Below are 22,968 nucleotides of genomic sequence, written 5' to 3' on the forward strand. Positions count from 1 at the left end.
GAAAATATAGATTCCTCGGCTACCATAAAGAAACATAATCCTTTAGAAGTAAATCTTCCACCATCATTATCTAATTAGGTATACATTTTATTATAAATTGTTAATTATTTATGTATGATATAAAAAATAATAAATACAGAAAGTTTAAGTAAATTTTAAGTTTATATTATACACAAAATATTATCGAGTTTAGCAATATAATTATATTATAAAGATTTTTTTTTATATTAACAAAAGGATAATGATATAAGATTTTTTATTTAATATTTGTTTTGTTTTTTTTCAATTTACAGATATCAAACTTTTACTCCAAATTTATATATAACAATGTGATTGTATTTTACACCTGGTCGCAGTATGCTGTTTGGAAAGTTTTCCTGTAAAAAATCATAAAATCAATATGTAATCTCCTTAAACAGCTTGATTCTAGTAAATTAAATCTATAGTTTTGAATTGAAATTTGTATTTGACTCTCAATCTATACTTTTATTATTGTGATCTTCATTTGTGTTTACAGTTTATATCATATTGCAATGAGATTATGATAATAATGCAACAAGACTTGATGCAATTTTTGTACGACAAATTATCAGCTTCTACGAGGCTAATCTTGAAAGAAACCTACATGATTCACGGCGTCGGGATAATTTTGTGTTTCCAAACAGAAAGCTGCATGTTTGAAATATCGCGCTCCATCCTTGCCAAGAATACCCATATTGTTCCTGTCAGGCAAAAAATTAGATGTGTAAAACTGAACGCCGGGCTGATTCGAATACACTTCCAAGCTGCGTCCCGAGGCCGGATGCAGTACTTTAGCGACGAGATCTCTCTTTTTGTAATCGTGTGGTTCTGATAAACAGAAATTGCAATCGTAACCGCCACCCGGCACTTTATCAATAACATCGCCGAGCACAGTCGCATTTCTCAAATCCATTACGCTGTTCTCAACCGGCCGAATTTCACCGGTCGGAATGCTTTCAGAGTCCGTTACAGTCCAGTGATCTGCATTCAAGGTGAATATGTGTTTATATAATTCCTCCGCATTTGTAATCTAAAAAAAAACATCGACGAGCATTATAATAGTTACAGTAACCTTTTCCAATTGATTGATTAATAATATAGATAGAAAAGTATCGCGCGTATTGAAAAATAATTATAATCTGATCTCTCACCATTTTTCTGTGACACAAGAAAGAGCACAGAAATGAACACAATTAGTTTTTCCAATATTATTACTACATATAAAAATATATCAAGTTTGCAGCATTACTATTTTTATCTTGTTCCAGTCTTATTGAATAGAGAGAAAATATAATGGAGAAGTTTTTTGTGGAGATGAATACTTTATAAAGAGAGATAAGTACTACATACATGTCCAGCAAGATTGAAATAGCTATGATTTGTCAAATTAATCGGCGTTGCTTTTTCGGGCGACTCAGCTGTCATATCTATGTGCAGCTCTCCATCTTCAGTCATTCGGAAGGTAACACATGCCGTTACTCTTCCCGGATAACCCTCATCTTCATTTGGGCTGATCAAGGTCATAATTACACGATCATGATCGATCGAGGCATTCCAGACCTTCGAACTCCAACCGTGAGTTCCGCCATGAAGACTGTTCTCGCCTATATTCCTCGATACCTGGTAACGCTGACCATCCACAACAAACATTGCCTTGCCGATGCGATTGGCAACACGTCCGATGGTGGCACCGAAATACGGGTTACTCGACGACTGATATTCTGAAAAATGTTATAATGCTTAATCAAACTTGTCACTTTCGTTTTTCGAATAATTTTAACTCATTTCTTTGATTTTTTTTTTCAAAGAACAGGTCATATATAATAAGGTCAATTGAATTGATCACTCGAATATCTTATCGAATATTCTTTCCTATAAACGAATTGCTCTCATTATCAGATTACCTTCGACGTTATCGAAACCGAGCACGACGTCTGCTATGTTACCCCCTTTATCTGGCGTTCTAATGGCGGTTATTGTCGCACCATATGTCACAACATCGACTTCTTGGTTGTTGCTATTTGTTAGTGTATACTTCTCAATCTCCTGACTGTTCACAGAACCCCATTTTATCATTGTGATGGATCTTAGCGCTGTCATGGCCATGATCGTTCTGAATAAAGATAAATTTAATATAGCACATTTTTATAAAACATAATATGAATATTGATTTTTTTTCTTTTTTAAAACAAGAATGAAGTCTCGACATATATTTATTGACGTCTTCAATTTGTATGTGTAAAATGCGAATTCGATTTTCTAAAATGTTCCGCGAAGATGAGCTGAAATGCGAGTACTGCGCGCGCTAAGAACACTTGAATGATTTATAGAATGAGTCATCTGCGCTATCATTACGAAGATAGATTACAATATCCAATACTTATAACGTTAAAAGTACGTGCTGTTATGTCAAATTGTGTATTGTCCAAGCATTCGCAGGATGTCATATGATATATATTTTAAAGGTATTTCATCTTGAGTCTGTTCTTTATAGCAGAATTAGCTGTACTAGTTCAGAGTTTAGAGCTTATTTTTCTCTTTCCAATATAGAAAATAAAAGATAAAGTCTGAACTAATGCAGCCAGTTCAGCTATAAAAAACAGACTTATCTTGAAAAAGCAAATCCATTACTCGCATAAACGCATTATGTAATAAGTATAGTACAATTCAGAAAAAATACTACTACTGTATGACGCGATCCTTCTTAATTATGTATAATCTAAATAATTATTTATTTTTTAACTTTATTTGAATACATAAAAAATTGTTTATTTTCTTAGCATTCATATTTTTCAAAATTGATTTAAAAAAACGATTTGTATATACAAAACTAATCTTCAGTTATCAAAAAATATCAAGGATTATTCGAAGAAAAAGACTTTAAATTATTGAAGTTACTTAAAGAAATGGAGAGGAAAAAATATAAAAAGATGTGATTCTTACCCAAACCAGAAAGGAAGAAGTAGATATATGGAAAAACAATGCACAAACATTGTTGGTCTTCACACAAACTTCACGATCTCGTTATCGATATAAAGAATTGAATATAAAACGATGTTATATATATGAAGAGATATTTTTATTCGCGGATTTTATCATACACAGCGAATGACGCGAACTTTTAACAGACTGCGTGTTTTATATCGGCGATATATATTCCGAGCGAGATGTTTTTCTGAAATATCCATACCACTTATACGCATAAAAAATCATCCTTTCTTCTTACAAATATGTATAATATCGCACGGTAGTCTTACTCAATGCTTAGAATGTATTGCCTGATACAGACAAGGTCACATTTAATATTTCCAAGAGAATTATCCAAACTATGATGTGTACATAATAAAAAAGAAAATTGACAAAAAGTAAATAAAAATTAAAGAGATTATATAAAATATAAAGATTTGTGTTGTAAATCAAATTATTTATATTTAAGAATGAGATTGATTTTAAAGTTATTCAGTTTCTTTGTTATCTAAATATTACTTTCTATCTCATTCATTCTATTGTTATATTACAATAAACAGGTAATCCAGAAAATTAATATTTTTTATTCGATATATAATTTGTCATTAATAAAGTCATGAAAAAAGTTATACAATTTTCAGACTGTTATTTTTAACATTAGATGCTTATTTTTACAGAAATATAAATTTTTCAAATATCATTTTTTGTGGTAATAAATAAGAATTTTCTTTAGTATAAAGATTTCTATTCTAGACGAGTTCTCACAATGCATCCACAAAATCATAAAATTTCTTGATTACTACAAAAAATCTTTTACATTAAATAACTCAATTTAATATTGTGTTCTTGTTATAGTTTGTAAAGTTGTGCATTTAATGTATGATTTCTTTCACATTACTGAAATGTACTTTTGCACTGTAGTTGTAGTTTTAGTTTTTGCGAATAGAATTTCCCCGGAGAGTTTTAATCCGCATTCACTGTTGTTGGAATTTTTGTTTTAATCGCGTTTACCAAGGCATTCGTGACATACATTTCCTTTTGTATGCTTTTAAATTGTATGTTAATATCATGCGTAGCTTTTCGAATGGTTTCTAGATTCTGCAACAGATTCAAGCAAAGTATATCTCAGCAAAATATAGTTTATATAAATATAAATTTACTAAAGTTTCGCGTAACTCTACCATATTTATGTTACTGTAAAGCGCCATTTCCTGTTCCTTCGTTAATGGCTCGTTAAAGGACTGTATGGATGATGAATATGACGAATTCGCCATAACGTAAAATTATGAAATTAGGATCCTATGAAATATTAAGCCGTATTAAGCTCGTATCGAACTACGCATTGAAAATTGAAGATTAAAGATTAGAATTTGACTAATCATAACAAAAGGGACTAAAATTTCTTTGTCCTGATTGGTCAAATTTCAATCTTCAATACGTAGTCTGATTTTGAAGACCTCGCGAGATGACAATGCGAAACTCCAATGAATGCGCGCGGTGACAATACAAACTCCAATGAAACTCTAGTTTCAGGGTTACCAACGCCAAGAAATAAACTCTCAGTCTTTATAAAGTAGATATATATATATATATATATGTATATATATCTGTCGTATCAATCTTATTTTTTTTTTTTTATAAGACAATATGTCATTCTTTCTTCATTTTATAATTATATTATATTTAATAGAGAAACACATGAGTAGATTTTATATATAATTAAAATACGTTAAAAAGAGAAAACAAGTTCACAAATTCAACAACAGTAAAAGAACATATGCATGTCTTTGATCAAAATAAATTATACTTCAATCAAAATAATTACTTATACTTCTGAAATATATATTGTTTACAAAGCTATAATTTGATTCATAATATATATATATATACAATAATTATACTTTCATATATATTTATGACGTATATTTATATACATGAAAATATAATTAATGTGATATCAATACTATTAATAGCTGGCTATTAAAAAGATTAATAATAAAAAATCATTATTATAGCAGTTCAACGTTATTCTTGAATAAAATAGATCTCAAATCGTGGTCAATATAAGCAATCGGTTACATCGGAATGTATACATATGAGTATAAAATGTTTTGAGATTATTGTTGCAAAACACATTTACAACTCGTACAATAAAAATCAACTATAAAATAAAATCGCGATAAATTTACGGAGCACAACAATTAGATATACTACATTATTATATAAATACATGAAAGGAATGGGGGGAAGGAATATATTAACCAATATATTCAACCGTAATCCACACTTAAAGCACTCAGACCCTTCTTCTTAATCGCTTCCCCAACGGCACGTTCCAAGAAATCTTCCGGCTGATCACATTCATATATTTTATCTGCATCCAGCACATTGCATCTTCCCGTTTCTATATTGCTGTAGACAGTTCCATAAAAGTCGTCGAGTTCATACATACATTTGGATGAAAAGGAACAATCTACACCTATGCATTTACAATAATGCGGTTGAAGAGCGAGCTCGGTCGATTGGACTAAGCCATGATTGCGAATCGCCATTGTCACTGCTGTGTCTTCCATGTCATTTCTTCTATATGATAAATGAGATCTTGAACCAATGGAATCCTCCTCCAGAGGATCAGATGGATGCATCATCCTATAGTAAGCCAACACCTCATTAATACTATTGTCCATGGATCCTTCTTCCTCTTGAAAAGCTTGCCATAATTTAAGCTTCTTCTCAATTTGTATTTGGTATATAATTTCATCATACTCAATATTCCCTACATTGTTAGTTGTTGTTTCCGTGTTTGCATTCGTATATTGCTCCTATAGAAAAATTATTATTTTTTCTATTTATATGATACAATATAAAAGTATTGATAATGAAACTACACAGTTTGTCAAAAAGTAGATACTATACTCGTGTATATAATTAAATAATAAAAGCGATATTGAAATAAGAAATAATACAATATTAGGATATCGTCGTAATATCCCTGCGAATATAATTACCGTGTTTGAACGTGTCTCATCGACCTCGGACAATTGCGTGCTGCAATGTCGCTTAGCCGGAAAGAAAGTACATTCATGGCCGTCCGAATCTTCGTCGTCGCTCGCCACTACCTGTACCGCGTTACGCCAGAGTTTCTTCCGCGGGCGTTCCTTACTCATTGTGTTGTTAGAAGAGAAGGACGGTAGGAGAAGAATTTCGCCCTCGTCCACATTATTTGTGCCGCATAACTCCCCGACGACATTCGATTCCGCGACGCCATCGGTCGTCGCGGTATCTCCGTTCCCGCGAATCTCCGCCAGCGCGATTTCTTTCCTCTCTTCAGCGAAAGTATCTTCTCAGCAAGAACGTACGTCTGTCGTCGGGGCCAGCAAAGGCATTTCAGCTGCTAAACTCCCAGTCTTAATGGCTCATCCAACCCGGACTGTTATTGACGATTATTTCTCAACGGAAAAAAAAAACGTCATGAGACGGATTAGATAGCGAGCAACGAGGACGCGCGACTCTTACCGTGATTAACTTAAAAACTGATAGTCGTGCCTGACCGGGTTTGACGTCGCGCGGAATGACGACATTCGGAAATATACGCGTCGATCTGCAAAACGAAAACGCGACTTCTCGAGCTGTCGAGCATCATCAGCGAAAATCACTTTTGACAGCTACAAGATGGCGGTTACCGCCGTGATCATTTGACGCGCTGACAAATCGATGTTATGGGTGAGATACGATTATCAGTCCGTCAAAATAAAACACGAAAAAATTACGATTATCCGAAAGAAAGATCGATGGACGTTAGAGAGATCTTTCCTAACGTCTCTACGAGAATGGTGTTTCAACATTTTTGAGCTACCGACTACTGACGTTTTAAAATGGCGTGAACATGTGTTCACGTATAGCTGGAAGCTGAGTGATGGGAGACGGAGAAACAAATCTGTCCGGGACTTTCATGCGCATGCGTGAAATATGTCATTGTACACGTGACTGACATGAATAGCATTAATTTTTTTTTATTCCTTTTTCGCGCAAGGAATCTAATGGGATCCTTTATTGCTACGAAATATATATGTAACTGATATATAAAAGCGTTTACTAGTGCTTACGTTACTGCGCATGCGCGAGATTTGTGCCTCCCTCCATGTCTCTATCTCCACATTGCTCTGTGGCTCGATGGGAATTTGACGGCTGACTTGTCAAGAGCAGTGAAATTCGCTCGTGTCGTCCTTTCTTCTCGATTAGGATTACGAATTTTTTTTACTTAAATAGCTTAATTATGGCGACCTGCGGCGAATACATTCGTAGTCAATTTCCGACGATAGACGACGACCTATATCAATATGTAGAAGGTATATAACCATAAAATAACCTAAAGAATCTCTCATGATAATAGTTTGCAACTCTATACTTGACGTATGTACGTAGGTATCTTGGACAGTTCCAAAGACGATTTTGAGGATGGCGACGAGGTATACGAGGCGATCGGCCAGGTATTGCACGAGGTAGCGGATAAATCAGAAAACGAGGTTAGGTCTGTAAATATGTTCGCATTTATCATCTTTTAATTCGTTAACAAAACTGACTGCCTATCTGAACAGGAATCGTATAATATTTCCGTATATATATCAAGTTCTCGCGATCGCAAGAGTCATTAATCTTTTCTTTTTTGTTAGTGCAACTGGCATATAATTTCAAGCTTATATTTTATTTTTTATATATAGGCAAATATGCGTAAAATTATTGGAAATATTAAAAAGTAGTTCAAATAATGATGATATAGACAGGAGAAAAAACGGTGTTAATAAAGTATTAAATGCTCCGGTACATTTGGGTGCTCTGGCTGCTACTTTAGAGGCACAAGTCGAACAGATCAAGAGTATATGGGTCACGACTAGAGATGATGCGATGGTAATATATATATATATATATATATATACATAAAATTATGTTGATATATACATATATTATATATATTCGATTTTTGTATTTTTAATTACTAGATTTACACAAAACTATCATTTATTTATTTTAATATTGCTTATTATTAAAATAACAGAAAGTAGACGCAAAAAAATTAGAGAAGGCTGAGGCTAAATTGCAACAGAAACAGGAGAAACGAATCGTAAATGAGCAGGGATCGGCATCTCGCATTAACACTACCAATCATGCGGCTGAAAGTGCGGCTAGTGCAAGCCAAATGATGAGCAAGAAGGACAGTCGAATGGAGACCAAAGGTGGAGTGAACAAAGCTCAGGACATCAGGATAGAGAATTTTGATGTTGCGTATGGTGATAGAGTATTATTACATGGTGCTGATTTAATGCTTGCGTTCGGCAGACGGTATGGTCTGATAGGTAGAAACGGACTCGGCAAAACCACCTTGCTTCGAATGATATCGAGGTATGAAATTGAGATCACTGCACAGTTGCTTGAATAATTCGACTCTTGGATTATTAATATGGAGAAATCTCGATTAATTTAGCAAACAGCTAAGGATACCGTCGCATGTACGTGTGTTGCACGTCGAGCAGGAGGTAGCCGGCGACGATACGTCCGCATTGGAGTCCGTCTTGGAATGCGATCAGGAGCGAAGTGCGTTACTCAGTCAGGAGACAAAATTACAGGCAGCGATAGAGAAGGATGGCTCCAAGACGGGCGATGCGTTAGGTGAAGAATTGGCACGGGTGTACGAAGCCATGCAATTAGCCGAGGTCGACAAGGCACCCGCTAGAGCAAGTGCAATCCTGTCAGGACTCGGATTCACTGTGGAAAGGCAATCCTGGCCGACCAAAGCATTTTCTGGCGGTTGGCGAATGAGGCTGGCTCTTGCGAGAGCTCTCTTCTCCAAACCAGATCTATTGTTGCTCGATGAGCCAACAAACATGCTTGATATTAAAGCGATACTCTGGTTGGAGAAGTATCTACAAACATGGCCGAAAACATTACTTGTAGTATCACACGATCGGAAATTTTTAGATACGGTAAATATATTTACGTTTCTATTTATTTAAAAAAAAGAAAGAAAGAAAGAAAGAAAAACTCAGTATTATCTTATGACATTAGTCGTATATTTTGTATACAGATTACATATAATAAAAATTTTAATTTATATATAAAATTATATAATTAAATATTTTTTTATTATAAATATATTTATATCATTATTTATCTCTTGTGTTTCTATTTCTCTAATACAGGTCCCCACTGATATTTTGTACTTACGTGGGCAGAAAATAGAGGCGTATCGTGGTAATTATGAGCAATTTGTAAAAACGAAAGGCGAACGCGAGAGAAATCAGCAACGAGAATATGAGGCTCAGCAAGCAAAAAGAGCACATGTACAGGAATTTATCGACAGGTTCCGGTATAATGCAAATCGTGCGTCCAGTGTACAAAGCAAGATAAAGATGTTGGAGAAATTGTAAGTAGTGATTATTTGAATGTGCAAGCAATCTGATCCTTTATGGAAAGATAGATCAAAATTTACTTAACTTTATATCTTCTTTAAATCCGTCAACACAGACCTGATTTGAAGCCAATGGAAAAGGAAAGCGAAGTGACTCTCAACTTCCCAGATGTTGAGCCACTGAGTCCACCAATACTGCAACTTAACGAAGTCTCCTTTAGTTACAATGGAGGAGTTGACTTAGTGTTTAGCAATGTGAATCTTACTGCCAGTCTGCAATCGCGCATCTGTATTGTCGGGGAGAACGGCGCGGGCAAGACTACTCTATTGAAGATCATCACGGGTGCTTTGAGTTCGACACGAGGCACGGTTCACGTGCATCGTAATCTAAAGTTTGGATACTTTAGTCAGCATCATGTCGATCAACTAGACATGCGCGTCTGTCCCGTCGAACTTTTACAAATGCATTTTCCTGGTATGTGTTTCCGATACGAGCTTATAGTTCTCTATTTATCTTAAAAATCATTAGTGATTACTATTCGCTCTACCAGGTAAGCCTATTGAGGAATACAGGCGAATACTTGGTAGTTTCGGGATTAGTGGCAATTTGGCTTTGCAGACCATAAATTCTCTTTCGGGAGGACAAAAATCTAGAGTGGCGTTCGCTCTAATGTGTGCAGCGATGCCTAATTTTCTGGTGCTCGACGAGCCTACGAATCATCTCGATATCGAATCGATCGAAGCATTGGGTAAAGCTCTCAACAATTGCCAAGTAAGTGCCTATTTTATTCACATATTGGCTATAATTTCTATTTAAATTTTTTTAAATTTTGTACGCATATGTGTGTGATCAATTATATATATTTTATCATTATATTTATCTTATCATTGTAGGCTGGTGTAATATTGGTATCGCATGATGAACGCTTAATCCAGATGGTTTGTACGGAATTGTGGGTTTGTGGAGAAGGATCTGTTAGATGCATTGAAGAAGGTTTTGATGAGTATCGCAGGATCATCGAGAGGGAGCTTGAATTATAAGAAACCAAGTTTTGTCTAATGTGATACTGTCTCGTAATTTTGCGTTATCTCCTATACCAAGTAATATATCATTGTGAAAATTTTAGAGGAATATCGCCCTTTTAATTAAAATCAGCTTACGATTAATACCTATTTTATTGTAATATTTACTTTTTTCCAAACACATTTGATCACTAATATCTTATTTATTTTTTAAATGCTTTCCTCTCATGAAACAGATTAAATATAGCAATCATCGATTATATACATGTACGATTTATTCATCTACTTGACACAAATATTTGTGTTTTCCCTTTGTGGTAATTACAGTATCTTTTTTTCTTAAATTTATTAACAAGTGCATTATATTCATTTTAATGCATTGAGCAAACATACTATTCGATTGTAACATGCAATCTGTGAATTTGGACATTTCATACTAAATATTATTCTATTACTAAGAGAAAATAATAAAAGATATTGTTAGATAAATAATGCTTTACACATTTTACTTGAAAATATATTAATTACTTACTATTCTGTAAAGATTGCATTTGTTTAATCATACAGTATACAATAATACAATTATTGTTAAGTCAACAAATTTTGCTGTTGCAATTGTTTATTAGTATTGAAAAATAAGTTACAATTTTATATTTTGACCTTTGTATATAATGTTTAAATAAGTAACATAAAGAAGTGATAAATCATCATACATAGATATTGATATAATGTCGTAAATTAATGATTTTGGTGATATATCTGTTATTTTTTTACATAGAAGTATAAGAAAAGTATGTGATAGGGGAGGTTAAATGAATATGTTTTTAAGATGAGAGTAAATGTGCTTTTTGTTTCAATCTCTTTTAGATTTCTGTTAGGTAATAACAGGCCTAGCCTTTCTAACGATTTATATATATATATATATATATATATATATATATAATTATAATCTATATTAAATAGATTTTCCTAAGATAAACTGTACAGAAAATATTGTCTAAAACATTTTATTGTATAACTGGGCTCGCAAATTCAAGATCTCACTTTCTCTGAAACTCTTATGCTTTGCTGATTCATTCTTTCCATGCACACTTAATTTAACATTTTATTGTGTGGCAGCATTGAGAAGTTTTTAAACAATAATCAGTGCTTAAAGCAATGATTTCTTAAGTATACACAGATGGTGTTTTCAATATGCCAAAGAAGTCGCATTATGTTGCCACTGTTTACTCCCAGATGAAGTATTTAACGAATGCAGTGTACTAGGGGTAGAGGACGATTGAAGAGGTGGAGCTGGAGCTTGTTGCTTTGCTGCTGTAATTTTTAAAGCACTATGATTATTTTCCGTTTTTCACGACAATAGAACAATATACAGTAAGATTATATATTTTATAGATATTCATAAAAGTACAATATACATATTCATAAAAGTATAGCATGCAGTTTGATTTATATATTATATAATCAATGTGAAATGTTAGTATCATACATGCTTATAGTATATTTGCTGGAACATAATGCATAGAGAAACAATGTCGGCAGAAATTAGTGCTTTGAAAGAAACCTTAACAAACCTTGAAACGTTATAAAAAAAAAATAGTGTCTTGTAATACATCATGATAAATAAATCGTGTCTAATTACCAATGTATATAAATAATATATATATGCATCGTATAAGGGACTGTGCTAGAAAATTGTATTTATAACGTGCGACATATTTGTTAGGATGCGTTTAAATATGCGGCATTGTACGAAGCATTGTGTGACTAAATCTAGAATGAAAAAAAGCATATAACTCTTTTTATTATTATACACACACATATGGGGTGTATTATACTCTACGATAAAAATCAAAGATCAGTCAATTGGTCTTACCATTCCTACTACTGTAAACTTTGACAAAGCCCTTGAACGGTTCCGGGGGTGGTAAATTACATGCGACGTGAAACATCTCGGCGAATCGCACCTCTAGGTCAACGGAGCTCGCCGCGGTTTGACCGCCGCCATTGCGCACCGATAGACTTCTCGTAGGTGGAGTCGGAGGTGGCGGCGGCGGCGGCGCTAGTCTTTGATGCGTAGGAGCAGGACGATGAGGAAGCGGTGGCGGCGGAGGCGGTATGCACGGCGCAGTAACTGTGACTCTCGATGGGGGCGGTGGCGCCGCCCTCATGACAGGCATGATACTCGACGACCGTGAGGTCGGCGATGACGGCGGTTTCGTTGTGGGTACAATACTTGCCGATCGTGAGATCGGCGGCGATGGAGGTCTCGTTATCGGCGGTCTGAGAACTCGATTTATCGCTGGTCTCGCTGTGGCTTGTGGTACAATAGTCTCGTTTAGACAATCCTGCGATTGGTGCAAGGAGGATGGCGTTATCGTCATCAAAACTGGCGGCGAGCGTGGTAGTCGCATGCTTTGCGCCCTAGCCACGCTGGTCACGCTACTTGTCAGATTTAACTTCTTAGGCGGCGGCGACGGTTTTTGCAGATTAGGCGACGGCACTGATTTAGGCATAGTGGCTGATTTCGCGAATCCTCTGGGCATAGTGTCTGAATTGCTCGTCGCGGAATCCGTAGTATTTTGTCCCTGTGCAATTAAAATTAACGACTTTACAGATATACAGATCAATAGCACGATTTAGCCGAATCATAGTTCTTGTTCTACCTGACTGAACATCTGTGGTTTCTGCGCGGCTGGTGGCGGGATCGGAGGTGGACCGCGTTTCATACTATGAGAGGATCCAGGTGATGAATGAAGAAAACTAGAGTTATGTACACTTTGTCCCTCTTTCTCGGTCATATTGCCTCTTAGTCCTGTAGGTTTTAATTTCGGCATACCACCCGCGAATAAACCTCCTAGGGATATGGGTCCACCATTACTGCCACTTATTGCTGCATTGGAACTATTAGTTCTACTATTACTATTCAACGACGGGCTTATCGATTCGCCTTTAACTTTCCCTGTGAAACATATTATCGCTTTATATACAATGAGACACTTTTAAAATTTGTCAAATTTAACAATTAACATATTTTGTACGACTCAATCTATTCTCGAATCTTACTATTTTACTCTTTGTAAGAGATTTACCAGCAATAGCAGGTGCGCTCTTGTCCACAGTAACAGTCTTCTTCAGAGTTTTACCTGCCCTTATGGACTGTAGCAGTAAGTTCCTGTTGTCTCCCACTAGTGGGCCAGAGGCAGTGCCCTGTGGAGGCGGTGGCGGAGGTGGCACAGACATTCTTATTACCTTCCTGCAAAGGGAATGATAAAGGTGTAACACGCTAACGGCGGAGAGACATCGTACAGATCATGGATTTCTCCCACAGATGGAAAATGTCAAACGTTCCTCTACGACAAAACATTTTTCTACGGGATCTATTTTTTTTTTTTTTTTCAATTCTACGGACATTATATTTACGATTTACGATTTTGGATCGTTCCATCGAGATGTGTCATCCGCGCGCGGGCGGGTAGGGGGGAGGAATCGCCCGTTTTCGGAGCACAGATGAAAAAATATCCAGAAGAAATAATGAAGTAGTCCCGTCAACTGGGGACCGGTGCACCCCCACGTCGACTAGCCCCGTGACACACAACAATTCTCCCGCTAAATCCTTCCGAGACGTTCACGCGCGAGCCTGAGGGACGGACATTTCTTTGCGCGAGAACACACCTTAATAAAGTGCCGTTTTTATCTCCACACCGCCTCCTCTATTTGTCGATAATACGCGCACGATGTGCTCTATGCGCGATGCGAGCGATTTACCGGAGATGAGCGGCGTTCGCTGCTGTATTTATGCGTCCGGTGGTTAAGATTTCGGGCCAATGACACTCATAATTATAATAAAAAAAGAAGAAAGGGGGTCGCTCTCCGGTGGCAAATTGATCCCGCTGTCTACGATCCGCGCTGTGACACGACGACGTAGATCATGGCGTCATCACATACGAGGTTGGGGGTCTCGCTCCCGTCGCGAATAGCCACGAATGGCTACGAGCTGGGGAGCTGTCGTATTCGCGGATTCGATTCTCGTCAGACGATCTACTTTACTCGATCTTGGATCGTGGTAGATCGTGCGAGCGATAGAGCTGCCAGATCATGGAGAAGTGGGAGCCCCCATCACTTAGCGCAAAACCTAAAGCCTGTATCAGACTACGCATTGAAGATTGAAGATTAAACATTGAAATTTAACCAATTAGAATAAAAGAAATTAAAATTTTTTCTTCCGATTGGTCAATGTTCAATCGTCATTTTTCAATCTCATTCGTCGAAAAAAGCAAATATTTCTTTTTTTGATTGGTCAATTAAATGCTTCTCTCTATCCCGCGAGTAGGATTTTCGAACTCACCTTCAATGTTCTAGCTGAGAAAAGGGGGTTATTCGTGAAACCTAACCTTTTCCATTTACGACATTTTAGCGAACGGTACGTATCACGCGGAAAATCCTTAATTTTCACGATGATCGTCATTAAGACGGTCATTGTGCGGGAATTAATCGATTGTGGACGATTTTCTGAAATATAATAGTGCAATATTTACGGGAACGGGACACAAGTGGAGCAACTTATTACCAAAGTGATTTAGATTGCGTCTGTTGTTTCAGTTATTAAACAGAACTCAAAATGTCCATCCGACCGGTCTACCGACCTAAGATTGTGAAGAAAAGGACAAAGAAGTTCATCAGGCATCAAAGTGATAGATATGACAAACTCAAGGTAGATATGTATCTTTTATTTTGTCTTTTGTCAATCGCATCAACGTGTTTGTAGAGTTTGGTTATATTGTCTGCACTACATGTGTTACATTATATTATAATTTGATTACGTGAGAAATTTTAAATTTTCTTGCATGCTATATATTTCACTTAGCATTAAATATTTATTTATTTTCACATATAATATTGAATAACAATTTATTTTTTACTAAGAGATATAAGATTAGTTTTCGAGGTAATAATTAACTATTAAACAGTGAAAATCGTGTAGAAATTACAATTATTCTGCATGTCTTTTAGCGCAATTGGCGTAAACCAAAAGGTATCGATAACAGGGTACGTAGGCGTTTCAAGGGCCAATACTTGATGCCTAGTATTGGTTATGGTAGCAATAAGAAAACACGTCACATGCTACCGACAGGATTCCGCAAGGTCCTTGTACATAATGTGAAGGTAAATATTGCTTCTATGTATCAAATTTTCTCTTTTTAAAAATTAACAAAATGAGATATAATTTATATAATATATGTATAACATTATACAAATCATTAAAAAACAGAAAATGTATATTTTACATGAAGCGTCTTTCTTAACGTTATACATTATTTTCCTTTTGTTGATTTGTACATTCTAGTAATGTTTATATTTTGAATAAGGTACAAATAAGAATCAATTATTTACAGGAGCTTGAAGTCTTAATGATGCAAAATCGTAAGTTCTGTGCAGAGATTGCACACGCTGTTAGCAGTAAGAAAAGAAAAGCCATCGTCGAGCGTGCTCAACAACTTTCGATACGCGTGACAAATGCCAGTGCACGCTTGCGTTCGGAAGAGAACGAGTAAGCTTACTTTTCGTGTATTTTGGCAATAAAATATTAAAAACATATCTCCTGTCCCGTCTTCTTAACGATGTCTGCAACTGCCCTATATAGGTAAATATATTTTTAAAATAAAATATTAAATTTTTTTAAATAAATTTATTATATAATAATTTCATTCAAGGTTTTGATGTTGCGAAATTTATCAATCTACTTGTTAATTGCATAAATTTTTGTAAATAGTTATGCATAATAATTTACATTAGGTATTTTATCGTATTTAAAAAAAAGAAAATGACAAAACTGTGTTGTGGATATTCAGTACAATGATAGATCAGACAAAGCATTAGTCGAGTTTAATAATCCTTATATTTCTTAAGAAGTTATTAATTTCTACAGTGTTCCATTATTTTATATATCTTTTCAATCTACATTATCCTGAAAAATTAGTTTTACATATCCTGGCGTTCCTTCGAGCGGCATTGCGCAGAAGGGACAGATCGCGATATAGCCGTTTGTGCCGTGTGGTATAGCTACTTTTTCCCAATATCTGTAAAACGAAGAAGAAATAAAATGGCAAATATATGGAAAAAATGTGAAAAAGACGAATAACTAAAATATGATAGTCCAAGGTATAATGGATTAGCGACTGGGGCGCGTTACTAACTTGACAGTTTTCTCCGTAGCCATATGCCCACAGGGACTAAATGCGTAAGTGGGCGGTCCGCAATCTACGTAGAAGGCAGGCTCTATTCCCATAGACAGTTTGACCACTGCCCCTGCGACTAGGCACATAGGACACCTTCTAGTAACCTTATCCTTCTCCTGACCCCAGTCGTGATGTCCCTGTACGTGACCGCACTTAAGGTAAACGTATGGCTGTTGCTGCGTCGAGTCCGAAGCTGCTTTGCGTGGTATGACCAATGTGTTCAAACCTACAGGACACTGTGGTCTGCCGGCATTTATAGCATCGACTAACTCTTCTAGATCTTGTTTCGTCTACAAAAAGAATATATGTTTACATCTTCCAATATATATAAATGACATATTTTATGAATGTTTTTAAAGAATATGTCTAAGTTACCGGAGACTTTGCGAGACCTTCGGCTGATCGCCAGAGCAGAGTAGCGCCACAAAGATCAATGAGAGTACCGTCTTGTAGAATATTGTTCTCCTCCTCCACGACATTGCCCTTCTGTTGAGCACTCCGGCTTTCCCTGAGTGAGAAAACACCGCCGCCCACGCTAACCTCCCGCCAGAAACCACACTGCGCCTCACCACCACAGAATTGACCCCGCGGATGCATTATCAAGACTCCATTAGTTGTAAGTCCGTCGATCTCTCGATTCTCTTGCCATTTGGTTGCCTTTTCCTGTGAGAAATCGCTTATAAAATGTTTGAATGTGACTGAGAAAGTTTGTTTTTATATTAAGCTTATAAATTTATACGTATATAAAATCAAGCTGCGCGCTTCCGAATCTTACCCCTAGGAAAATGTTTCTCGAGCTGTCGAAACCTGCGGCATAAATTCTCGCGATTCTGGGATCCGATCGATCCGCCAGAATCCGACAGGCGAACCTGCTGATGGTACTCTGGGCGACGCGTCCTTCATTAGCAGGTCCGCCGTCGCTACCGCCCGCACATGTATCCATCACTACGAAATCGATAGGTGATTCGGATGAACGACCGATCTATACAAATAAGTTTTGATTTAGATTTATACACATTCACATATATATTGCCACATAATATCCATACATCGTAACGTACTAATAAGTATAATAATTTAAAAAAATTTAATAAATAAAATGGAAATGCGCGCGATTATTTAGAAGCATAAAAAGATTTTGGATTTTTACCTGGAACATGTCCGTTTTTTCGTCTTCCGTGTATTCGACGATAACAGCCTGTGTTCTGGAGAGCGTGTACGAGATCGAATGTTGCTTCGTATTGAGAATGGCTTGCGAACAATGGGGCGTTTTAACGATATAGTGCTTGCTACGTTTAACGCCATTTGGCACGGGTCTTTTGTATAATACGAATTTACTTCTCCTTCTACCCCTGTCGCCAGGTGGAAGGTAACCATTGTATCTGCGCAAAATTTGTTCATCGTTAATGTTTCTCGCTAATTTCTTCTTTTTTTACATGTGTTGAAAATTCTTACCCGAGTATAACTAATTCACCGTATTTCACTAATTGTTTTGGCTTCTCATGGTGATAACTGTGAGACCGATGTGGATTGCCATGTGAATGACTGTGACTGTGTATGTTGCGTGGACTATGAGGCGTGCCGACTGTCTCACCTTCTTCCACGAGCAACGGGCTCTCACTACTACCGCCGTCGGATCTAATATAAAAAATAATGGTATGATAAATCTTTCATATACATACATACATACATACATACATACATACATACATACATACATACATACATATATATATATATATATATATATATATATATATATATATATATATATATATATACTATCATTTTTTATCTTAAGAATTTATTCTCTTATGAATTTGGAATTAGTCTCTGTTCCTTGGCAAGAATTCTATAATTTCGTTTTTCAATATTTTTCATTAAGTACTTAATAAGTTTTCAAATTAAATTTTTTTGCAAACGAATTAAAATTGAGCGAATTAATGATTGAGAGATAAGTTGTTTACATCTATTATATAACAATTTTAAAACTTAATTTGTCGAGATATATTATATAAATAATTTTATTTAATTATTTCCGAACACTTTCCAACATTCTAGCAATTACTAGTTTTTTTCCTTGTTTGATATTCACAGTTGAAGAAAAAAATGATAGTAATATATCACTCTATGAGATAAATTATTCAAACGTTCTTATTTGTTAGTTCTTTGCAGAAAATTGATTTAACATAAAAGAATCAATTATGCAATCTTCTATAAATTTTATTAAACCTACAAAAAAACAGTGAATTTTCTTATTTTATTAAAACTTTCGATATTGCAGCAGAGAAAGATAAATTCTCAGATTAATACAATGCAGTCATAACAGTTGTAGTTAGAAGATCATAAGAGTAAAATGGAGGATGAATATATAATTATATAGAATATGTGTTGTATTAAATTATACCAATTATATACATTTCCTGAGAGTTCCGGTAATTTTGCGTGATTAACTTCCACCAAGAAGAAGGAGATTTTTTTGTTGGAAATTAAAATGGGGTTAAAATGTGTCGATAATCGGGGAAACTTTGAATAGAAGGATGTCTGTAACTGGAAATACTTCTGATTCCAGAAGCAAAAAAATATATCAAAAATATGAAAGACTATAGTAAAGTGCAGTAAAGTTTTGGTGTTTTTTACATCGGACGAAATGACTTTATATTGTTAATGTATGCGTACTAAGACTAGCTAATTCATCGAACAGATAAATCGTTGTACCTTTGCAGACAAAAGCTCTCTTCTGTATTCGCGTATTAGATTTAGAAATAATAGTAAAATGTTTTGCCCAAAATTTAAACGAAGCACAAACAATACATCACCTTGTCGCACATATTAATACATAGCAGATCTATCACGCAATTATTTTTACTCTATAATGTAATCCTTTAAATTAAATAGTTCTTATATTCAAATTTCGCATGAACATTACGATACGGCTTTATGTTTTTTATAAACGGTGCCTTTTATAAAGAAATTCAAATTTGAGAGCACAAGCGATGTGATTATAGAGATAGTCTTGCGCGGCTTAAATTACGTAAACCGTAATTTCTTACTTACCGCGAAGGATATGGAATGCGTTTAGTTACTGGCATCCTCCTTTCAGTAGGATTTATAGATTTCTATTACTTCCATGGTACTTGCAAGGGTACTTGGTAAGGACGGGCAGTCTTAAGGATCTTCACGCGGATGCAGACAAATCTGAGCAATTGCATACGCGGCAAGCTGCGAATCGGTAATTATGATCTGCAATGAAAAACATTGAATATAAAGATCATAATTAGCTGATAGTTCTCTCTCTCTCTTACTTGTTCTGTCTCTCTTTTTATCTGTTACAATAATTTTTTTAATACGTGATAAAATTTTCAATATTTGTAATTGTAATCGACCCGTCTTTACTGTTGCCTTGTATTGTTAACGGAAACGACAGCTTTTTCTCAGCGTTATTTTTCTTACTTTGCATCATAAGTTACCGATTCTATGATAATTCTAATATCAGATTTGCTTTATCCAATCTTTTTATATTTACCGTTTATGCTCAAATAAAAATAGATATTAATTTATCAATTAGTCCTACAATTCTCAGTGATGCTACTCGTTTTTCATTCTTCTGCTTATGTTTATTTGTAAATTTATGTATATAACCAGTATATATATAATAATACAGATTATACAGTAGGTACTCCCTACCTAATCATCCTCAAATTTTCTCTATAGATACATGCTAATGGGCTATTACGACTGCTATTATAGTAACATGATGTAAAAATTAAAATAATTTTATTTAAAATAAAATAATTCGTGTGTGAAAAATTAGGATTATATTAAACTCTTCTCGTATAACACATATATCATCAGCATGCTGCTAATAATTTTTATACAGAAAAAAATCTGTTTAAATATAGAAATTTCTTTTGATAATTTTTTACCTACATTAATTGTACATATAATATATGAATAATGTGAGATTATTATATAGAACATTAATTCTCTTACAGCCTGATAAAGATCTTTTTCCAAACAAGATAATCTCACATTTAATTCATAGAAATAACAGTTTATGCTATTAAAGTTTCATGCGTTACCGTTTTTTGACAAGAGATTGACAACAGATTTGCATTCGATAAAACTAGAAACTAAATCCATGCTATTATACAAAATTTGGATCCATTATCAGCAAGCCTTTAACACACTAACAAGTCATGGTATACGGTAAGAATGTCAACAGATATTCAAATTACAAATGAAACGCACTTATCGCTCGCACAGTAAATAAATCTTGCGAAATCACTCGGATAATGCCGTATCAAGTGACATTCCCGACAAAATTTTCTACAATTTTACTTGACTTGCTCGCTAATAATCGTCCACGATAGTTTTCAATATAAGAACTCTTTACGATTTTTGTATTACTGTGTTAGATAATTAATCGATATACTTTTACTGAGATTTATACAAAATGATTTTTTTTTTTTTTTTTTTAATTAAGTGTAAAATTTTTCAGATCGCAGATCGAATTTATCGAAATTGTATATCAATCTTTGTTCACGTTACACATGCATTATTAATGACACAATAAATTTTGTACTTTTCAGCCACACTTTCCCATACTCTTCGCATCGAGAATGGAGCAGATAAACGTGAATTATCTTCGAAGAAGAAAAAGGCAAACAAAATTATAGGCGAAAAATGAGCATAATGAGTAAAGGAACGGGCTCCGATATTGAAGACTGACGAAATTATGGAGCAATATTATTGCGCATTCACGTGCGCTCTGTCAGCACATAAATAGAGAAGCCAATAGACGAGATATGATAGCGTTAATATCGAGAGTAAAAAAAAACAACGATCCTCCACATATAGCAGTCAATATTACGGACACGACCTAATATATTCGTCACGTACTCCGATAACATTACCGCGTCAAGGAGACCTCACGACTGCTTGTATATTTTGTAAATACATGAGATATGTTAACATATACATATATGTTGTATATGTGTACGTGTGTATGTGTACATACACATATATAATGACGCAGTATCGGTTGGATAGGAAAATCGTACGGTATACTGCAGCATGTCGATCGGTGACATGATTGTCGTGCAGTTCTATCGACTGTGAGCGGGGAGAGGAGGGGGATCGCTCTCTTCGTCTCTATTTGGGAGAGGAGGGATCCTCTACAAAGATAAACATTGATTATTTACCGTATCACCATCGTGACGATCTCTGCATTCGAACGATTTTCGCTGGCGCAATGCGATCGGAGCAAATCGGTCACACGAGCACGATTAGCAGCGGACGAGACGATGAGTCTTTCCGCTCGCTCTACGAATGTCTCTAATCCCTATCGGAAGACGGTATCGCACTCTTTCACCTTCCACCACTCGTTTTGTTTTCTTTATTTTGTTTTTTCGAAACAAGTCTTACAGTCGTGAATTCTCTCTGCGAATTCGTCGAAGGAACGCAGTCGGCGGAGATTTCACTCTTCACCGAATCGCCGTCGTGTTTACATACGACGACGACGACGACGACGACGATAGTGAACCTCGGGCAGGACGACGACCCATGATTACACGGCTTATACGAGTGTTATATCGATTACCAACTGACTCTCTCAGCTACGACACTCTCCGTCTTTCGCTCTTCTCGTTTGATTGTCGCGTTTGTTTTGTGCGTCACGCACGGAACAATGGTTTTACAGAGAGAAGAAAGAGAGAGCTGCGTTTCCGCGACGATCGGAGCTCTGTTTTCGTAGCGGAGCGTACACGCGCGCGCGCGCGCACTCATGCATACACATACATGTATACGGGAAGACACCGTCGTCCGTCGTCGCTTCTGACGCTTGACAAATTCTGATATGTATTTACTGCGGGCGCGGTGAATATGTAATAAATCTCGAGATATGCTTTGTAATCGATGCGCATGCGTGTTACGATTAATCCGTAAGATTACGGAACACTTCGTTATCTCGCGCGACGAACAAGAAAATTATATTACTACGATCTAATTTTGTCTTTTCGTTTTTTGGGACGCCGATATAAGAGGCTGCCATATTGAGTTCTACGAATCGGACACGCGATTCGTCGGTTCTCTCCCTTCTCTCAGCACATAATAATTATACAAATCTCTGTCCGAATTGACCTTAAGATGTCTTTACATGGCAACGTTAAGCGTCTGCGCAAAATCTAAATTCAGCCTAGGATCTATCTTGTTTCAAAATCTGCGCAGACGCTCGACGCTTAACGCTGCCATGTAAAGGTGCCTTTACGGCGAATTTGCATGTAGATGTGACACGAGGTCAACGGAACCAAT

At 35.7% G+C, this 22,968-nt stretch overlaps 6 protein-coding genes and 1 long non-coding RNA gene across 18 annotated transcripts; 3 read left to right on the plus strand and 4 right to left on the minus strand.

Moving 5' to 3' along the window:
• Nucleotides 1-260: 260 nt before the first annotated feature.
• On the minus strand, nt 261-4,397 carry LOC138936271 (galactose mutarotase). Of its 4 annotated transcripts, XM_070301539.1 has the most exons (8): nt 4,170-4,397; nt 3,897-4,086; nt 3,279-3,347; nt 2,965-3,196; nt 1,926-2,134; nt 1,372-1,742; nt 626-1,051; nt 261-377 (listed from the first exon to the last, which is right to left on the minus strand). In XM_070301539.1, the coding sequence occupies exons 4-8, from the start codon at nt 3,012-3,014 to the stop codon at nt 297-299; spliced, it is 1,137 nt and encodes a 378-aa protein (XP_070157640.1). In that variant the 5' UTR covers nt 3,015-3,196; nt 3,279-3,347; nt 3,897-4,086; nt 4,170-4,397; the 3' UTR covers nt 261-296. The 4 variants fall into 4 exon arrangements, with proteins under 4 accessions (XP_070157640.1, XP_070157639.1, XP_070157641.1 ...); XM_070301538.1 differs by lacking the exon at nt 3,279-3,347; XM_070301540.1 differs by lacking the exons at nt 2,965-3,196; nt 3,279-3,347; nt 3,897-4,086; nt 4,170-4,397 and adding an exon at nt 2,424-2,522 and having other exon boundaries at nt 262-377.
• On the plus strand, nt 300-3,391 carry LOC138936273 (uncharacterized). The gene is made up of 3 exons (XR_011447361.1): nt 300-429; nt 518-1,013; nt 1,290-3,391. It is a non-coding gene; the product is annotated as an uncharacterized lncRNA (long non-coding RNA).
• A 541-nt stretch (nt 4,398-4,938) lies between the features above and the next one.
• On the minus strand, nt 4,939-6,628 carry LOC138936715 (uncharacterized). The gene is made up of 3 exons (XM_070302330.1): nt 6,535-6,628; nt 5,997-6,328; nt 4,939-5,810 (listed from the first exon to the last, which is right to left on the minus strand). The coding sequence occupies exons 1-3, from the start codon at nt 6,626-6,628 to the stop codon at nt 5,259-5,261; spliced, it is 978 nt and encodes a 325-aa protein (XP_070158431.1). The 3' UTR covers nt 4,939-5,258.
• Nucleotides 6,629-6,739: 111 nt separating this feature from the next.
• On the plus strand, nt 6,740-10,721 carry LOC138936229 (ATP-binding cassette sub-family F member 3). Its single transcript, XM_070301456.1, has 9 exons — nt 6,740-7,337; nt 7,414-7,519; nt 7,710-7,896; nt 8,045-8,388; nt 8,471-8,969; nt 9,186-9,409; nt 9,511-9,869; nt 9,946-10,166; nt 10,289-10,721. Exons 1-9 carry the CDS (start codon nt 7,265-7,267, stop codon nt 10,433-10,435), a joined length of 2,160 nt encoding a protein of 719 aa, XP_070157557.1. The 5' UTR covers nt 6,740-7,264; the 3' UTR covers nt 10,436-10,721.
• A 314-nt stretch (nt 10,722-11,035) lies between these two features.
• LOC138936349 (WAS/WASL-interacting protein family member 1) lies at nt 11,036-14,527 on the minus strand. Of its 6 annotated transcripts, XM_070301677.1 has the most exons (6): nt 13,841-14,527; nt 13,510-13,673; nt 13,084-13,379; nt 12,294-13,005; nt 12,060-12,190; nt 11,649-11,731 (listed from the first exon to the last, which is right to left on the minus strand). In XM_070301677.1, the coding sequence occupies exons 1-5, from the start codon at nt 13,876-13,878 to the stop codon at nt 12,105-12,107; spliced, it is 1,296 nt and encodes a 431-aa protein (XP_070157778.1). In that variant the 5' UTR covers nt 13,879-14,527; the 3' UTR covers nt 11,649-11,731; nt 12,060-12,104. The 6 variants fall into 6 exon arrangements, with proteins under 6 accessions (XP_070157776.1, XP_070157780.1, XP_070157777.1 ...); XM_070301675.1 differs by lacking the exon at nt 12,060-12,190 and having other exon boundaries at nt 11,036-11,731; nt 13,841-14,526; XM_070301679.1 differs by lacking the exon at nt 12,060-12,190 and having other exon boundaries at nt 11,036-11,731; nt 13,848-14,525.
• Nucleotides 14,528-14,749: 222 nt separating this feature from the next.
• Nucleotides 14,750-16,015, plus strand: Rpl32 (large ribosomal subunit protein eL32). The gene is made up of 4 exons (XM_070301143.1): nt 14,750-14,840; nt 15,020-15,131; nt 15,431-15,583; nt 15,814-16,015. The coding sequence occupies exons 2-4, from the start codon at nt 15,039-15,041 to the stop codon at nt 15,970-15,972; spliced, it is 405 nt and encodes a 134-aa protein (XP_070157244.1). The 5' UTR covers nt 14,750-14,840; nt 15,020-15,038; the 3' UTR covers nt 15,973-16,015.
• A 281-nt stretch (nt 16,016-16,296) lies between these two features.
• Pli (E3 ubiquitin-protein ligase pellino) lies at nt 16,297-22,705 on the minus strand. Of its 4 annotated transcripts, none has more exons than XM_070301141.1 (8): nt 22,456-22,705; nt 19,714-19,899; nt 18,112-18,294; nt 17,807-18,038; nt 17,432-17,638; nt 17,032-17,319; nt 16,615-16,946; nt 16,299-16,497 (listed from the first exon to the last, which is right to left on the minus strand). In XM_070301141.1, the coding sequence occupies exons 2-8, from the start codon at nt 19,746-19,748 to the stop codon at nt 16,371-16,373; spliced, it is 1,404 nt and encodes a 467-aa protein (XP_070157242.1). In that variant the 5' UTR covers nt 19,749-19,899; nt 22,456-22,705; the 3' UTR covers nt 16,299-16,370. The 4 variants fall into 4 exon arrangements, with proteins under 4 accessions (XP_070157243.1, XP_070157242.1, XP_070157240.1 ...); XM_070301139.1 differs by having other exon boundaries at nt 21,861-22,705; XM_070301140.1 differs by lacking the exon at nt 22,456-22,705 and adding an exon at nt 21,559-21,611.
• Between the last annotated feature and the right edge of the window lie 263 nt (nt 22,706-22,968).

Source organism: Polyergus mexicanus, unplaced genomic scaffold (genome assembly GCF_030449975.1).
Source record: "Polyergus mexicanus isolate NDT 795.1 unplaced genomic scaffold, iyPolMexi1.0 SCAF_9, whole genome shotgun sequence".
Classification (NCBI taxonomy): domain Eukaryota; kingdom Metazoa; phylum Arthropoda; class Insecta; order Hymenoptera; family Formicidae; genus Polyergus; species Polyergus mexicanus.

Excerpts from the sequence above, each read along its gene's own strand:
- Rpl32 (XM_070301143.1), top strand. The coding sequence starts at position 15,039 with ATGTCCATCCGACCGGTCTACCGACCTAAGATTGTGAAGAAAAGGACA. Across the intron at positions 15,132-15,430 it reads ATAGATATGACAAACTCAAG|CGCAATTGGCGTAAACCAAA; the intron begins GTAGATATGTAT and ends CATGTCTTTTAG. Across the intron at positions 15,584-15,813 it reads TCCTTGTACATAATGTGAAG|GAGCTTGAAGTCTTAATGAT; the intron begins GTAAATATTGCT and ends AATTATTTACAG.
- LOC138936349 (XM_070301675.1), bottom strand. The coding sequence starts at position 13,878 with ATGACACATCTCGATGGAACGATCCAAAATCGTAAATC. Across the intron at positions 13,380-13,509 it reads GAGCGCACCTGCTATTGCTG|GGAAAGTTAAAGGCGAATCG; the intron begins GTAAATCTCTTA and ends TATGTTTCACAG. Across the intron at positions 11,732-12,293 it reads AGTTTACAGTAGTAGGAATG|CAGCAAAGCAACAAGCTCCA; the intron begins GTAAGACCAATT and ends TAAAAATTACAG.
- Pli (XM_070301141.1), bottom strand. The coding sequence starts at position 19,748 with ATGCCAGTAACTAAACGCATTCCATATCCTTCGCG. Across the intron at positions 18,295-19,713 it reads CGCATTCCATATCCTTCGCG|ATCCGACGGCGGTAGTAGTG; the intron begins GTAAGTAAGAAA and ends TTTTTATATTAG. Across the intron at positions 17,639-17,806 it reads AAAAAACGGACATGTTCCAG|ATCGGTCGTTCATCCGAATC; the intron begins GTAAAAATCCAA and ends TTATTTGTATAG.
- LOC138936715 (XM_070302330.1), bottom strand. The coding sequence starts at position 6,628 with ATGCTCGACAGCTCGAGAAGTCGCGTTTTCGTTTTGCAGATCGACGCG. Across the intron at positions 6,329-6,534 it reads GCGACGTCAAACCCGGTCAG|ATACTTTCGCTGAAGAGAGG; the intron begins GCACGACTATCA and ends CTTGCTGAGAAG. Across the intron at positions 5,811-5,996 it reads ATGAGACACGTTCAAACACG|GAGCAATATACGAATGCAAA; the intron begins GTAATTATATTC and ends ATTTTTCTATAG.
- LOC138936229 (XM_070301456.1), top strand. The coding sequence starts at position 7,265 with ATGGCGACCTGCGGCGAATACATTCGTAGTCAATTTCCGACGATAGAC. Across the intron at positions 7,338-7,413 it reads CCTATATCAATATGTAGAAG|GTATCTTGGACAGTTCCAAA; the intron begins GTATATAACCAT and ends GTATGTACGTAG. Across the intron at positions 7,897-8,044 it reads CGACTAGAGATGATGCGATG|AAAGTAGACGCAAAAAAATT; the intron begins GTAATATATATA and ends TTAAAATAACAG.
- LOC138936271 (XM_070301538.1), bottom strand. The coding sequence starts at position 3,014 with ATGTTTGTGCATTGTTTTTCCATATATCTACTTCTTCCTTTCTGGTTT. Across the intron at positions 2,135-2,964 it reads CTTCTTCCTTTCTGGTTTGG|AACGATCATGGCCATGACAG; the intron begins GTAAGAATCACA and ends ATCTTTATTCAG. Across the intron at positions 378-625 it reads ATCCCGACGCCGTGAATCAT|GAAAACTTTCCAAACAGCAT; the intron begins GTAGGTTTCTTT and ends GATTTTTTACAG.